We start from the raw sequence: 16582 nt of genomic DNA, 5'->3' as shown, positions 1-16582 counted from the left end.
CTTTCTTTCCGATCCGCCGAATCGGTGACGTAACTTTAGATGGCGCCTAACATAGCTAGACATAAGAGTGTTCTTTTCTCTAGGTATCCGATTAATGCGATTCTTAGGTTTAGTGAAAACTGACATGAGTGGTTTACTGCTGTGTACAGCCCTCATATTAGAGCGCTGGGTTTAAGAGGTCACACCAGACTGTGCTTTCCGAGACACCGGAGTGGACAAAAGGCAATTAATTTGCAATAAGAGCGCCTTTACATACCAATGCGTATCAAGAACTACTTCATTTGTGTAATTGGTAACTAATTCGGGTATAATAAAGTGTATCTGTCCATCTTTTCAGGTAACTTAGGGACTTATTGGGCAAGGTAGATTGAATGCATCATCTCCTCCCACCATGAGAAGGGGTTAAGGCCAAAGTCCACCACGCTGGCCCAGTGCGGTTTGGTGGATTCAACACACCTTTGAGAACATTATGTAGAACTCTCAGGTTTCCTCACGATTTTTTCCTTCACCGCTGAAGCAAGTGATATTTAATTTGTTAAAACGCACATAACTTAGACTAGAGGTGCGTGCTGGGATTCGAACTCGGCCCCCCGTAATTGAAGCCGCAGTCTTACCCACTGAGCTATCACCGCTTCCGCTTTTTCGGTTGAATGCATATATTTATATAAATATATATAATGTGGTAACCCTATGTTGAGCAAACGCAATGTTTACTATAGAATAGATTGCAATCGAGGCCATCATAGAAAAAGTGGCATAACTCAAACGCAACTAAAATTGATCGGGCTAATGGCGCGAGACTAAACACAAAATTGTCTGATAGTTTAGTTTATTTGTTTCCTTCTATTAATGTCGGGTCACGTAACATAGACAACGCAATCGTTTTTTTAACTTCTTTCTCGTAATTTCTCGTTTGCAATGGACTGGAGAATTAAATTAGTAGTAGTAAAGCTTTTGGTGGCAGAGCTCGTCCGGGATGTACTACCGCCATGCTTATTTATGGTTGTGTGGTGTGTTTATTGGTGTAATTACAGGCGCATGAGGCTTAACGCCTTGTTGGATGAGTTACTTGGATGCCCTGCTAGTGTTTGCTCTGTTTATGGCCAAGGGTTTCCCATTGAAGCCAACTAATGGCTACGTAAATTTTTGCTATAAAAAAAATAAAACATAACATAAATAAACATAAATAAAAAATTAAAAAAAAAAACATTAATTTTTATCGCAGAAACATTTTCCAGTTGTGGGAATCGAACCCACGGCCTTGGAGTTGAAGAAAGCAGTGTCGCTGTCGGCCGTCAATAATAAAATATAAATACATATATATATTTCCCAATTGTCCCCTTTGCCCCTATCGGGGATCGAACTAGTGACCAACCGCTTTATCACCGCAGCAGTGCTTAACGACCCGCCGTGGCCATCCCGGGATGTCGTAATAGACAGAGCAACGCCTGCGTTTATTAAAAAATTCCTGAGTTAGGCCAGTTTTCTGACACGGCGTTAATTTATCAGCTCGTATGTGTTAAACAAATAGCTATGGCGCGAAGTGTACTGTTAACGCTTACGTAATTCCCATAACAATGGCGGTATAAAAGGGAAAATATTACCTATATCAAAAGATAAAGAAGAAGAAAGAGAAAGTCCAGAGAAGAGATGATATGAGTGTAATAGGAGTGGAAGAAGAATACAACAATTCAATATGCTGTGCAGACGCCACCGTGTAGGATAAGAGCATGAAGCATAATTACTGTACCCAGAGGCGTGCACTTCATACAGGCGGAAAAGCACTGCCTATCTTATAATCACAGGTTATGGAAAAAAGTCCATAGCAATTGTTTTGGATTTAAGACGTTACTGTAAGCCGTGCATTGGAGCAACGTGGTGGGTTCATGCTTTAAATGCCTATTTCCTCTAAGATACTTATTTATTTAGACTCTTTATTTGCACACAAAAAAATACAGAAGAAGAATAATAAAAAAAAACACAGACAGAAGCAGTATACAAAAGGTTTATTTTCATTGCCAAGGCTCTTAACCACCCCGTCTACAAACTGAACTACAAAACTAGTTTAACTAGAACATCGTTGTCCTCGCCGCTGTATCAACGATGAATGTACACGTATATTCGTAGTCTCTTGTAGTGATTTCCACCCACCTAGCACAAGTAGCGTTTAGTGGGGCAGTTTAATCCATACTTAATGTTATAAACGTGGAAGACTGTTTGTTTGATTATTCAAATTCAAATTCATTTATTTGCTGCAGTCTACGAAATGCAATATCGTATATCGCTTAGTAGCAATCTCTTCCAGGCAACCTTAGGATATGGAAAGAGATCTCCCCTGTCAGGAGATATAATCGGGGGATATAACTTTTGTCTCCTGCCCATGCTAGCCGTGCTTGGCACTATTCTAACAATTAAAGTCTATTCGATAACAGAATCGAGTCAGTGTGTAATTGGAACTGCTAAGTTCTTAATTTTACACTAACTATTGTGTAAGGCCTGCGCCCGATAAGCTATTAATGCTCGCACCAATTGTGTTGCTCTGAATTCATGTCAAGTGTAGAAGGCCGATTAATTAGCAATCGCATTAATTGTTTGCGTGCTAATTCCTATATAGCACCGAAATAATTAACTTGCTATGGGGGCCAATTTAAATTTTTTAACAGACTTCAATAAGGACGCCGTTCTCAATTCTTCGGAATATTTTATTTTAAATATATAAATAAATAAACTACAACAATACACACATCGCCATCTAGCCCCAAAGTAAGCGCAGCTTGTGTTATGGGTACTAAGATAACTGATGAATATTTTTTATGAATAATATACATAAATACTTATAATATATAGATAAAGCCAGACACTGAAAAACATTCATGTTCATCACACAAATATTGTCCAGCTGTGGTAATCGAACCCACGGCCTTGGACTCAGCAAGCAGGGTCGATGCCCACTGCGCCAATCGGCCGTCATGTTAAAAATATATATGTAACCCGATTACTCAAAGACGCCTGAACCGATTTGTTTTTTTTTTTTAAAGAGCATACTTTACAGGTGGTCTTATTTAAATTCTATCGAAATCGTTCGAGCTGTTATTAAAAATCAACAATAATGTAACCCAAAGTAGCACATTTTTTTTTGCTTTTCGGTTCCTGGGCGTATTTTGAAGGCTTTTTTTTAAATTAAAGAAATAATTAATATATTGTTTTTAATTACTTATTTTAGGTACCTACAGTTAAGATTATTTGTCATAATAAATGTAACTGGTATCTACATTGTATCGCCCTACTTCTCCTTACAATATGATGTGGATTGTGTTGTGGATTACATATTAACCTTTACATATGATATGATTACATATGGTGATGAGAATTCGTGTCAAGTGTTGTAGGTAGTTTTGTGTTAATTAGCAATGCCATTATTTTTTAGCGTGCGAAATCCAGTTTGGCATCTAATAAATCCCAAATAATTAGACAATTACTTGGATAAGAATTGGTGTGGTATCCAATATATGATCTAATTTATCAGTTATTAAATGTGACATTTGGTTTATCAAATGCTAATAACTACGCTAACAGGGCAGTTATAGATATATCCTTATAACAAAGATTCTAATCGATAGCAAATCAGTGTGTAATTGGAACTGTTATTCAGCGCACTGTTATGTTAGGCCTGCGGTAGCTGATTAGCCATTGTGTTGATGAGAAATCGTGTCAAGAATAAGAAGGTCGATTAATTAGCAATCGCATTAATATTTAGCGTGCGAAATTTATTTTAGCACCTAATCAATCAAATTTAAGCATTTTTGTGAAGTGTAGAAAGTAGTTTTAGTATGTTATGAGAATAAAGCTTAATTTGCTATATTCTGCGAAAAGCAGGAGAATCTGTATGATGTTTTTAAAATTTCTTCAATCCTTATACTCCACTTGGGATGCTCCGGCGCGGTTTCGGAGCATAACGTGCGTAGAGGGTACATTGCCGAAGATCTGTTTGGTGTGGAGCATAAATATTGAAGAAATTATAAATAACACTATACAGATTCTGCTTCTTTTCGCGGAATATAGCAAATTAAAGCTTCATTCTTATAATATGTCTTGGAATTCCGCAAAGTAACGCCTGCTTCTATCCAATAAGTAGTTTTTGTATATTATGAAATTAAAGCTTAATTTGCTACTTAAATAATTGTTAAGTAAAAATTCACCAAATGTGCCTAAAAAAAAAAGGTATCAAAGGCGACAGATTTAACGAATTTTTCACTTTACAAATATTCATTGTAAAGTCAACATCTCCTGAGCTCTCAACTTCTCCTGCTTTTCGCGGAGTATAGCAATTTAAGCTTCATTCTCATAATATGTCTTGGAATTCCGCAAAGTAACGCCTGCTTCTATCCAATAAGTAGTTTTTGGTTCTCCGTCATTAGACGCGGAACCCTAAAATAAGCAATTGTTACGAACATAAATCATTTCGTTATGGATTTTATCTGTTTGATTTTCTTACCCGTCCGTCCACTTAAGCCATTAACCAAAATCGAATGTACCGACCCCCATACGTTCCGTATGTAGGATAATAGAAATTTATGAGTCCTTAATTAAACTCTACGACATGTTAAATTAAATGATAGGACCTTCGAATCACATGAAGTTTTATATAAGCGGCCGATTGGCGCAGTGAGCAGCGACCCTGCTTTCTGAGTCGCAAGGCCGTGGGTTCGGTTCCCACAACTGGAAAATGTTTGTGTGATAAACATGAATGCTTTTCTGTGTCTGGATGTTTTACCGTTTGTTTGTTTGTTTTAAAAATATCTTTATTAATTAAATAATTGTATTACAGTTCATATTACTTACAGTTTAGCAGGTTATAGATTATATTTTCGTCCTGCAGAAAAGGGCTGTTCGTGCGATATATAAAATGGGCCCAAGAGAGTCGTTAAGGGATAAATATAAAGAAGTTAAAATAATGACGGTGCATAGTCAGTACATATATGAAAATTTAATTTATGTCCATAAAAATATATCAAAATTTCAAAAGAAAATGCACTGTAACAATATAAATATTAGAAGCAAAAATAAACTCGTTGTGCAGTTTACTAGGCTACACAAAATTGCAAATTCATTCAAGTGCAATTGTATATTATTTTATAACAAATTACCAAATGAAATCTTTGAGTTGTCTCTCAATAAGTTCAAAGTTTATATAAAACGTAAGCTTACAGAAAAATCCTATTACAACATTAAGGATTATTTAAACGATAAAAAAGCTTGGGTGTGAATTGCTCTAGCTTCATAGCTTAATTAAAATTTACTAGAAAATGGTGATAACAAAAAAATAAATTTACCCGGCTAAGTTTGTTGTGGGCTCTTCTTAGACCAGGGCGCGTTTGGAATCCTCGTAGCTTTAGATTTAAGTTGGCGAACGAAGTTATCACCATCCCGTTACAATTATGTAAACAAATATGTATGAACGCTTCATAAGTGCCTGTGATAGGCCTACATGAAAAAATAAATTTTGAATTTGAATTTGAAAATTTATAATGCCTTTTTAAAACTTTACAACATATAAACTAAACATTTTGGACCACTTATTGAGCCACATAACAGATGATAATAACTTGTTTTACGTAGAACTTAGTACAGACATACGTTTATTAATAAAATTAAATGCATTTAATTGTTCATGATATTAATCCTATATTTATAATTTAAAAGAGGGTAGAACTCGGAACTATGCAACAGTTACGTACAAAGCATTCACTGTGATGTTTTACTGTATGATTATCGAGATACATATGGCTAAAGAGCTACCTTAAGAAGACTTATGCCTAATAGGTGATGCATATTTTCTGATAAACCATCTCAACATAACGTTAAATAACTTGGCTAAGCTTCCGCCTTTTCGCAAACAAAGCCGCAAAATGGCGTGACCGCATAACTGTTCCAAACTAATGTGACCATTTTTAAAAGAATACCAAGTGTGTGACCACCTTAATCCACTTCGCGTAAGATTAACAGTACTGTAGTCGAAGAGCGAGTGTACGATTTGTTCGGTGTGCATACCGGGCATGACATTTATTGTGTTGGAAGGATCGTACCTTATAACCACCCTAAGGGTTGTTACAGAGGGATGGGCCGGTCCCAAGAGAAGGACCCTCTGACGGAAGGCCGACGGAGTTAAGTCCTCAAGTTGAAAGACGTATTCCGTGTTCCCGTGTTCCGTGTTAAATCTTTAACGTTGAGTAGAGACCTCTGTGGACTCAGATGAAGGTCTGCCTTGGTAAGAGTCGCTGACTGGGTTGAATTTCTGTGTGAAAGCGTTCCCATAATCTAGTCACCATATGGGAAGTTGTAACACCATGGTGCTTTAGTCGGTATAAGTCCGACTCCATTAGGATTTCCCACAATATAACAAAAAAAAGAGGGAACACGTAAAAAGCTTAATTACTGGCAATACTTTGTAACCTAAACCAAGTTTAATAATTATTATTTATGCAAACGCGTAGTTGCATAAATAATAATAATTATTATTATGAACCGTATTATACAAAATCATTGTGTATGTTTGAAACTATCCAACTAGTGTAATTATCTACACTGGCTCTTGGCCTATTACGTAACGGAATTACGAGCCAACTTCCTTTCCTTTCCCAAATACGCAGAGCCGGAGAGAATCGCGTACCGAATGTTAATCTGCAACTGTTTTGTTTCAGACGATGGTCCCCATTGGCTGACAATGACGCCGCGATGACGCGATATCGTCTCTGATTGGAGGGCGGTAGCGTCACGCGACCGACAGCGGCTGCTATTGGCGCAAAATGTCAGGGCTGCCGAATAGAGGTGATGATGCGATCAATGGAGTCGATGTTCGGGAACAAGGCAGCGCTTTGAGGTCAGTGAAGTAACCTTGACTGATTTGTGACATTGATTATTCTGAATGAAACGGTTTTTCCACTGTATATATATTTAAATGTAACTTTATATCTATCTATACTTCTTTACTAATTATAAAGCTGAGAGTTTTTTTGCTTGAACCCTGCAATCTCAGCAACTGGTCCTAATTGGATTTGGAAAAACGGAAAAAAATATTTGTTATATTTGTTTATTTGTTACGCGATAACTCCGCCAATTATGAAACGATTTTGATGATTCTAATTTTTGTTTGGTATGTTATACCTCAGAGGTGGTCCCGTTTTAATTTGTTGAAGATCTGATGGAGGGATCCTATAAAAATCGAGGGAACTATTGAAATATTTACTACATCTCTACCGATTTGAGTATTTATTTTGTATTTGCCGGCTTCGTGTGAAGCAATATTATGTCAAAGATTATGAACATTTGGTTATTATAACTAAGTCGTGATTGCAAACCCACCCACTCAAAAGCGTTTTTTTTTTCGGCGAACAAAAACCCAATTTGTAAAACACCTGAGAAGATAAAAATTAATATTTTTATACAACATTTTTAAGCCAATGCACCCCGTGGGAGTGTGTTTAGCTACGTTTGATGAAAATCAGTCCAAAAACGCCGCCGCCACAAAATGGCGGATCAGTTTTTTATATAGGTTTATATATTTTTCTTGTTTCAATTTCGGCAATGATGTAATTAAAGTCATACTGAAAACGTTACCTAGTTTTTTTTTTTTAAAGTTTCAAGGGTTCATGTTACGAACAAGTGCGATGTATAATCTTTTGAATTACTTCCTGTTACGCCGCATAAAAATACATTCCTAGTTATATATAAGAGCAGAAAACGCATTTTATACACAAAGCAGATACAAATCGTTGTTAGCGAGCGACTCTAGTCATTTTTCGCTCCGTTGACGCTCTACGGATGCGTTAACCCGATAGTGTAACGCCATTTTAAACTCTAATGTTATACGGATAAAGTTAAAAATAAGAAAACTAACAGTTCTGCTAACTAATCATACCATCGAAATTGAATGTTTTGCTTTGGTAAGCACTTGCAACGTATATTCTGCGTTTGAGAAGTAGTTTTGTAATCGCACAAGATAAAGGTTTAATAAAAATACGATACATGTTCTCTCTTATGTGCACTTTTGTGTGCCTCCGATATTTTTTTTAGGCTGTACTGCCACTGCGTACGAGTTGTATAAAAAATTAGGTAGGCAGTGCTTTTATGTCTGTATTTCTTTGTGCGTAACATGTGTGCATGTTTCTTCGATTAACTTTGTACGGTTATTTCGCTGAAAGCATAGATCTCAGTAAGGTGGTGGTGACCCAAATTTTTTTTTCGTAATTATTTAATGCCTTGGTACACCCTGCTGAGCTAGCACACGCAGGCGACAAAAATTATATCCCCGATGATCCCCTGACAGTGGATATAAAGAACTGACAGTGGATATAAAGAATAACATAATTTTTTTTCGGTGTGTAGAACTACTTAAATTATTTATTAATGGCTTAATATGTTCCAACCTCATTTAGCAGCACTCACCATTTTAAACATAAACTAGTAAGAATTCAAATTTAAATATATCGATATACTTTGGACCATCCGTGACGACGCGACGCGCCATAAAATCAAACAGCAAATATTATGTGACACAGAATACGTACTATTTGAAGTTATGTAATTGGCAGAAACTATGTTGAAACAATGTTGTTCAAAATCCGCACGGATTACGTCATGCAGCCTTGGGACTGGTGTAACACGAATTGCGAACGGCCTAGCATCGATGCTAATATCTTGTTACCACTCAGTCAGCATTAGAAGATGAAATACCAAATTAAAAAAAAAAAAACTGCGTATCTAAACGTTTTCACGCCAAAAATACATATAAGGGGGAAGGAATTCGGCTTCACGTATCCCACTATCTACTTCCAACTTTTCTAAGTTATGTGCGTTTTATGTAATAAAAATATCGCTTGCTTCAACGGTGGAGGAAAACATTGTGAGGGTTGTGAACTGTATGCCTGACAGTTCTCCGTAATGTTCTCAAAGGCGTGTGAAGTCCACCAATCTGCACAGGGCCAGCGTGGTGGACTATGGTCTGAACCCTTCTCATTGTGGGAGAGGACCAGTGGGCCATTAATGGGTTGATGTTGATGGAGGGGAGACCTACCTGCATGTGGTTTGTGGGCAGCATGGATTTATGCGAAATACCAGGCGAACATAGAATATGAAAGGTGGTATTTGTTTACTGTATCGCACCGCGGCGTGGTCGTTCTTTTGAACATTGCAAGTTGAAATACTGAGCATTGAAAACGAACGTTATATTATGTTCTCGCGTATCGGAACGTAATCACGTCGAAAATACCTACTAAAGCTACAAGGTTGGTGCAAGAAGAAGTTGGCTACAAGATTGGTTTCTGCGAAATACCAGGCAAGTAGAGGTTAGAAGAGGTGGTATTAGTTCAAATTATCAAATGGCGCTAGCTTACTTAAAATGAAACTATGAAATACCGATAATAATAAAATACAACCGAAACGTTATCACGACAAAAATACCCATTCAATGTACCTACATGTATGTGCATTGAAGCAAGGCGAGATTGGTTTCTAGCGAAATACCAGGCAAGTAGAGAATAGAAGAGGTTGTATTAGTTCAAATTATCACTATAGGTCTTGTTTAAAATGAGCATTAAACGATGAAATTCCTATTATAATACAACCGAAACGTTATCACGATACAAATACCTACCTATATGTGCATTGAAGTAAGGCGAGATTGGTTTCTGCGAAATACCAGGCTAGCAGAGAATATGAAAGGTGGTATTAGTTCACCTTATCGCACGGCGCCGTCTAGGTTTACAATCGTCAAGTTCACATTACAAGAACACGTGTGCGTTGGGCGGTAGGGCTTCTGTTTGTAACCTTGTTGGGCCTTGTTGCAATTAGATTATACATTGGAATGTTTGGATTATCGGGGGCTCTTTCAACGTCTTCAAAGTCAAAAGTTTCTTTACATAAACTGAAATGTAGAAGGTTAGAATCACCTTCTAACGTACCACAGGTGTAACGTACCTCATAGAAGCCTCGTTTTAGAAACGAGAGGCCCTGCTTTAATGTGGATTGAGAAAAAAAACGCCCTCACGCTCTCTGACCACTATCGCCGTCCAACGGCTCTTGTCAGTCCCATACTTAGACCAGACCAGATCAGAGATAGTGGGAGGCCGCCCGGCCTGGTCTGGTCCGTCCACTACGCCCTCCCGGCTAGTAAAGGCAGGAGACAATTATCTCCGCGGGGAAAGGAAAAAAAAATATCTTCTCCCACAGCTTTATCAACTCTCAGAGGATTGGCAGCACAAGTGGAAATAATATTCAAATAATAAACGGTGGCAAATTTCTCTTATTCCATGTTCCCGCGCTTTAGCAGTTGGAGACTTTAATTATATCCCCTGTCAAGGGATACAATCGGGGGATATAAATTTTGTCTCCAATCCAACGTTCATATTGAACCGGCCCGAATGCTTCCGTTCCCCTCGGACAAATCAAAAAGGACCCTTTATCTGGTTGGAGGCACTTACTCTACCGACAAATACGGCCAAAGGACAAGCGGTTAGCGCTCTCATCTCTAACTAGGTATAAAAAATCATTACACACGGCAGAAGTGTAACTTCTGAATAGTAGCCTACGAGAGATTGAGGTGGATGTAGAGTATCAGAACTATTAGGATAAATGTAAGGTTTATTATTTAGTTTCCATGGTAACCAGAATAGGTAAAAAAATTATAATGTTTTCTATCTCACTCTGTCCTATACATTTAAGTGTAATTGTCTCAATGGACTTATGTTTTCGTTTTATCGAGTTTGATATAACGATTCTAAAGAAGTTTCATTTAAAAAATTCTGAATAGGTATTGTTAAACTCAATAAGGGCTGTGGAAAAAGAGCAATCTTGCTAGCTCTTCTCGGTAGAATATGCCTTTCAAACTGGCATTTTTGATTCGTTAATAACATAAAAAATGTACATTGCAGAAATATGGAATCAGGGGCACCGCTCTCATCTCTCACACGATAGAAAATTATAAAGATTATGAAAAAGAGCAATCTGCTGAGTTTCTTGCCGGTTCTTCTCGGTATAATCTGCCTTCCGAACCCGTGGTAGAGTCGCTATAAAACAGAGTTGACGTTAAAAGAGTGCTTATAAACTAGAGCTACTTGAAATAAATGAATTTTGAATTTCTTTCAAAAGATTAAGGGTTCTCATACGATGTCGTGTAGAAACCAATTAGTATGGTATATAACTGCCACATCCCAAACAACTTAGCCCGCTAACATCTTAGACTGCATAATCACTTAAATCGAATCAAATCAAATAAACTTTATTTAACATCAAAGACAAAGCAATAAAAAAACACAATTTAAATAAAGAAAGAAAAGGTACAATAGTCTGCCATCCGACGGTGAAATTAAACCAATCGAAAGCCGTGTTAAAAAACTTTACTGTTTATTTTACAAACTACAGTTTAATGTGTGGTCGTTTGATGGTAAATTTGCGAGAGGAAGCCGTTTCACCGACATCAAAGACGACAAATAAACAGTTTGACCGACTGCAGTAACAATTAATCCGAATTGATGCAACCGCGGGTCGACGAACTGCGTCTATTCCCGGCTCTGATCATAGATTAGTTAATTGGGTAGATGCGGACCGTGAAAATTTTTAGTTAAGATGCCTAATTATTAGGGAATTTTAATTAAACACTCGGTTTTAGGTAAAGTAAAGTTTGTAAGTGTAATGGGATTTTACAATATTACAACTGACGTTATCTATAAATAAATCTTTTAATTAAAATTTATAGCTGGTGCGTTACCAACTGGCTTAATGAAACTTCTGACGAAGATAAAATAGGGGGTTATTTGTATGTATGACTATACACTTTTAAGGGATTTGATTATAAAACATCTGCCTTGGGAATAGAAATGAAATGCCAAAGTTTCTAAACAAAATCTAATATTCTTTACATAATGGCCTATATGAAACATAAAATCTTGAAATATGCATATCTACTAATATTAGTAGTAATATATCTTACGCAGTTACTACTAATCAAAAAATAATCTCCGCTAATTAAAGCTAACACCCATCACTCTAATCTAATTCAAGTGGGCGGGCTTTGACGAATATTATCGCTCGTTTGAGATGATAACCGCAACCGATGGCTTCATGATACCGGTATAGACAATGCCAATTTAACCATTCCTATCCACTGGCCAGTATTTCAAGTTTAAACAAAATGATCCCGTAGCTAAAACAATTAGGATCCTCGTGATTGGACCAAAGAGGCAGATTTAAAATTGCTCTACTATAATTCGTTAAGAGTGCGTGAGTGAATCATACCCGGAGTGTGTTTTGGTATTTCTAGTTTCGTAGTAGTATTTTTTCTTATTTCCTTTCAACATTCGGGTAATTAATTAAACGCCCCGAGGTCTCGATCCCTACTAATCCCTTTTTATTTTATAAATGCAAAAGTGTTTCTTTCTTCTTTCGTTTCTTGATGGATTTATTTCTTTCACGTAAGTGATCAGCAAGGCACATATTTAACCGCGTACCGTCTGTTTATTTTAACTAGCCTTTGACGATATAGCGTGACGAAGGAATCATAGCCAGAGTGTGTTTTCGTATTTTTGGTTTTCTTTTTTCGTTTTAACATTCTAGTAATTAGTTAAAATCCCCGAGGACTCGATCCCTACTAATCCCTTCTAATATTATGAACGAGAAAGTATGTGTGTTTGTTTGCTATCTTCCACGCAGCAACAGAACAATGGCAAGACGTATTTTTAGCATATTTAAGCATAGGATTTATAGCCTTTCGGGGGGGACAAAGTTCGAACCCCGGCACGGACTTGTTCTCGTTATTTTCTTTATAAATTAAAGCAATTAAATATCAATGCGAAGGAGAACATCGTGAACCTGAATGCCTGAGAGTTTTTTATAATGTTTTGAAAGGGGTGTAAAGTCTTCCAATCCGCACATAACCTTAAAACACTTGCCTAGGGGACCCGTGCCTTGCAGTGGGTTGATAATTATATGATGGAGTGTCCTGTGAATATAGACTGAGCCATAGCAAAGCTTAGCCAGGTACTAGCAAGTTAGATAAATACGACTAATAAAACATGTTCAAAAAGTATACAAATCAAAGAAAAATATACTGCTGGATATCAAAGTCAAAGTAAAGTCAAATATTTCTTTAATAAAATAAATAAATAAATATACTACGACCAATACACACATCGCTATCTAGCCCCAAAGTAAGTTTAGCTTGTGTTATGGATTCTAAGATGAATATTTAAATGAATAATACACATAAATATATAATATATACAAACACCCAGACAGGGTACGTATATAACATTTTATTTGAGTCCCTCCTTCTTGAAAAGCTAATATATAAATTAAAAAAGGAATAAAATGATTATTAAATAATAGTTTATTGACTGAAATTTTGTTAATGGCGGCTCGTCCTTAATTAAGAATGTTGATGTACATTGATGTTCATCACACAAACATTTTCAAGTTGTGAGAGTCGAACCCACAGCCTTGTACTCAGAGAGCAGGGCCGCTGCCCACTGCGCTAATTAATAGGAGTAAGAACACTGACAGCTAGAACTGGTGCATTAGGCAGATAGGTAAACGAGCTATTTTTAAATTTCGTCTAATTTACGCAAGTTACCAAACGGTTATATTAGTATCATGAAAATTTGTCCTCCAGCCTATCAACCTGAGGTGTAGGTTTTAAGCATCACATGCCTATAGCAACGGCAACCACGCCCTTCAGACCGGTACACAGCATGACTGCTTGGTGGCAGAATTAAACATGATGGTACTTCCCGGGACGAGCTCTGTCACAAAAAAGCTCTACTTATACGAGCTTCCAGCGGCTTGCCGTTTGATGCCATCTGTCCACCACGTCAGGTGTACCAAAGCTGCGTTCAGAAATCCAGAGAAACTTTATTGCTTATCTGATTGTGTCGTTCTTGGTTGGTTTGTAAACAACTGACTCAGTCTTCGCTCCGGCGCATTTACGCGGTTTCTCTGAAAATGATTCAGCCGAGATGAAAGTGCCCGTCACGAAACGCTATCTATTTATAAAAATACGTAGCTACTTTATTTGATTTCAGCTAAATATAGTGTGGCATTTATTAGTTAACAACGTCCAGTCGAAATTTTGATAGAATATAAATTTTTCTATTACCATTCAGGTGGTCAGTGGCGTGCATAGAGTAACCGGTGTGTATACCACACCGGGTATACAGATGATTTAAAATGAAGAAAATCTCCAGTACGAGTCATAAAAAACTTAAGGATAGGCATTGTAAGAGTTATAAAAAGCCTACCCTTAAGTATTTATAACTCTTACTGGGTATTTTCACCATTTTATATCATCTGCATACCCTGTGCAAAAACATTCATGTTCATCACAGAAACATTTTCCAGCTGTTGGAATCGAACCCACGTACTTGGGCTCAGAAAGCAGGGTCGCTGCCCACAGCGCTAATCGGCCGTCAAACTAAAGGATCACGGGTGGACTCGTTAACCCTTTTTGATAATTCTGTGCAAGGGAATGCGCTCGGCCGTAACAAAAGGGAGAACAAATATTGGGTAGAACTTAGAAAAAGGCGGAATTAGTCATTGTAAAGTCAACATCTATTGAGGGCTGCTTCGGTTTCGGAGCGAAACATGCGTAGAGGGTACATTGCGGAAGATCTGTTTAGTGTGGAGTATAAGGATTGAAGAAGTTATAAACTACACCATACAGATTATCCTGCTTTTCGCGGAGTATCGCTAATTAAGCTTAATTTTCTTAAAAGGAAGATCTGGAAGATCGTGCTCGGGGCCTGAGGTCCAACCGTTCATCTTTGGAAGTTGTATCAACATATCGACCCATTACCGGCACACTACAGGGCACGGGTCTACTCCTCCAATGAGAGGGCCGTAATCACGCTGGCCCAGTTTGGATTGGAGTCCCCACATGCCTTTTAGAACATTATGTAGAACGCTCAGGCAAGGAAGTTTCCTCACGATGCTTTTCCGTCACCGTCGAAACAAGTGATATTTTTAATTAATTAAAACGCACAGAAATTAGAAAAGTTAGAGTTTTGTGCTGGGATTCGAATTCGGGCCCCCGAGAGTGAAGTCGAGCTCTTACCCACTGCACTATAACCGCTTCTCAGTGGAAGTTGTATATATGGTCATTATTTGTTAGAACTTTCCTAGTGCGATGCAGGATCTTGTGGCGCCATCTAGTTTCGTAATATGGAGACCGCCACAGCTGCAATAATGCAAGTCACCTACCCTTTAATGTATACTAATATTATAAATACCTTAACCATTTGGAGGGACACCATTGCCCTGGGCCGGTAATGGGTTGATATGATGATGATGAATATTATAAAGTTTGTTTGGTTAAACGCACTAATCCCAGGAATTACTGGTTCTTTAGTTCCAGCGTGATGCGCTGCCATGATACAGACAGACATGAATGAAAAAAATACAGTTTTGGGTTCAGCATCAGTTCTACAAAGTCCACAAATTCTTTTTTTAAATATTTTTACAGAATTTGACCCTTTACAGTTTTATTATAAGTAGATATTCTTTAAACTTTCCAGAATTTCACGCGTTATAGTTTTATTATAAGTACCTATTGATTGTTTAAACCTTCTTTTTGAATTTTTTTGATTTATCAGTTACGCTAATTTAGTTCCGATATTTTCATTCGTATTTATTCGATTCAAATGGGATGTTAACTAATCTCAGCGCCTGGTGAGCCTTGATCACTTGTAAACATCTCATTTGCATCTAACCTTGTACTTAGATCACGTGGACAGTACCAGTGTAGGTGCAGGGTCCATCCTTACCTTATTAATAATTGTTACACTAAATTTGTAAGGTGGATAAACAATAGATAATTCATTAAATTGTTGACGGCCGACTGGCGCAGTAGGCAGCGACCCTGCTTTCTGAGTCCAAAGCCGTGGGTTCGATTCCCACTTCTGAAAAATGTTTGTGTGATGCGAAAGAATGGTTTTCAGTGTCTGGGTGTTTATATGAATATTCTAAGTATTTATGTATGTTATTCATGAAAATATTAATCAGTCACCTTAGTACCCATAACACAAGCTACGCTTACTTTGGGGCTAGATGGCGGGGTGTAATGTCGTAGTCAGCGAACGAAAAAAGGTCGTAGTATATTTATTTATTACTATTCATAAACATCTCATTTGCATGTAACCTTGTAATTAGATCACGTGTACAGTACCAGTGTACATCGTGTGTACGTAGTGTGCAGGGTCCATTCTTACGGTTAATATTTGTTACACTACATTTGTAAGGTTGACAAACAATAGATAATTCATTAAATTGATTAGCATTGTAATAGCGCAGTGGTTAGGACTCCATCTTCACATTCGGGGGGCCGAGTTCGAATCCCAGTAATCACCTCCTACTTTTCTATATTATATGCTTTGTAAGCAATTAAAAATGGGCTTCAACGGTGAAGGAAAACATCGTGAGCAAACATGCATGTTTGAAAATTCTCGATGATGTTCTCAATGGCGTGTGGAGTTCGCAAATCCGCACTGGGCCATTGCTATACCCATCTCTTTGTTGGAAGAGATCTGTGCCATGTGGT

General features: G+C 37.5%; 1 protein-coding gene across 1 annotated transcript in view; it reads left to right on the top strand.

The window, feature by feature from the left end:
- LOC120634907 overlaps nt 1–16582 on the top strand; it is a 127812-nt gene that overhangs the window by 40292 nt on the left and 70938 nt on the right. Inside the window, exon 2 of the mRNA XM_039905786.1 lies at nt 6702–6880. Coding sequence (XP_039761720.1) covers nt 6807–6880 — 74 coding nt within the window. The 5' untranslated portion in view covers nt 6702–6806. The remainder of the gene's footprint in view (nt 1–6701; nt 6881–16582) is intronic.

This window comes from Pararge aegeria, chromosome 25 (genome assembly GCF_905163445.1).
Source record: "Pararge aegeria chromosome 25, ilParAegt1.1, whole genome shotgun sequence".
In the NCBI taxonomy this organism is placed as follows: domain Eukaryota; kingdom Metazoa; phylum Arthropoda; class Insecta; order Lepidoptera; family Nymphalidae; genus Pararge; species Pararge aegeria.
The sequence above is the reverse complement of the archived record's forward strand: the minus strand, read 5'-3'. Positions and strand labels throughout refer to the sequence as shown.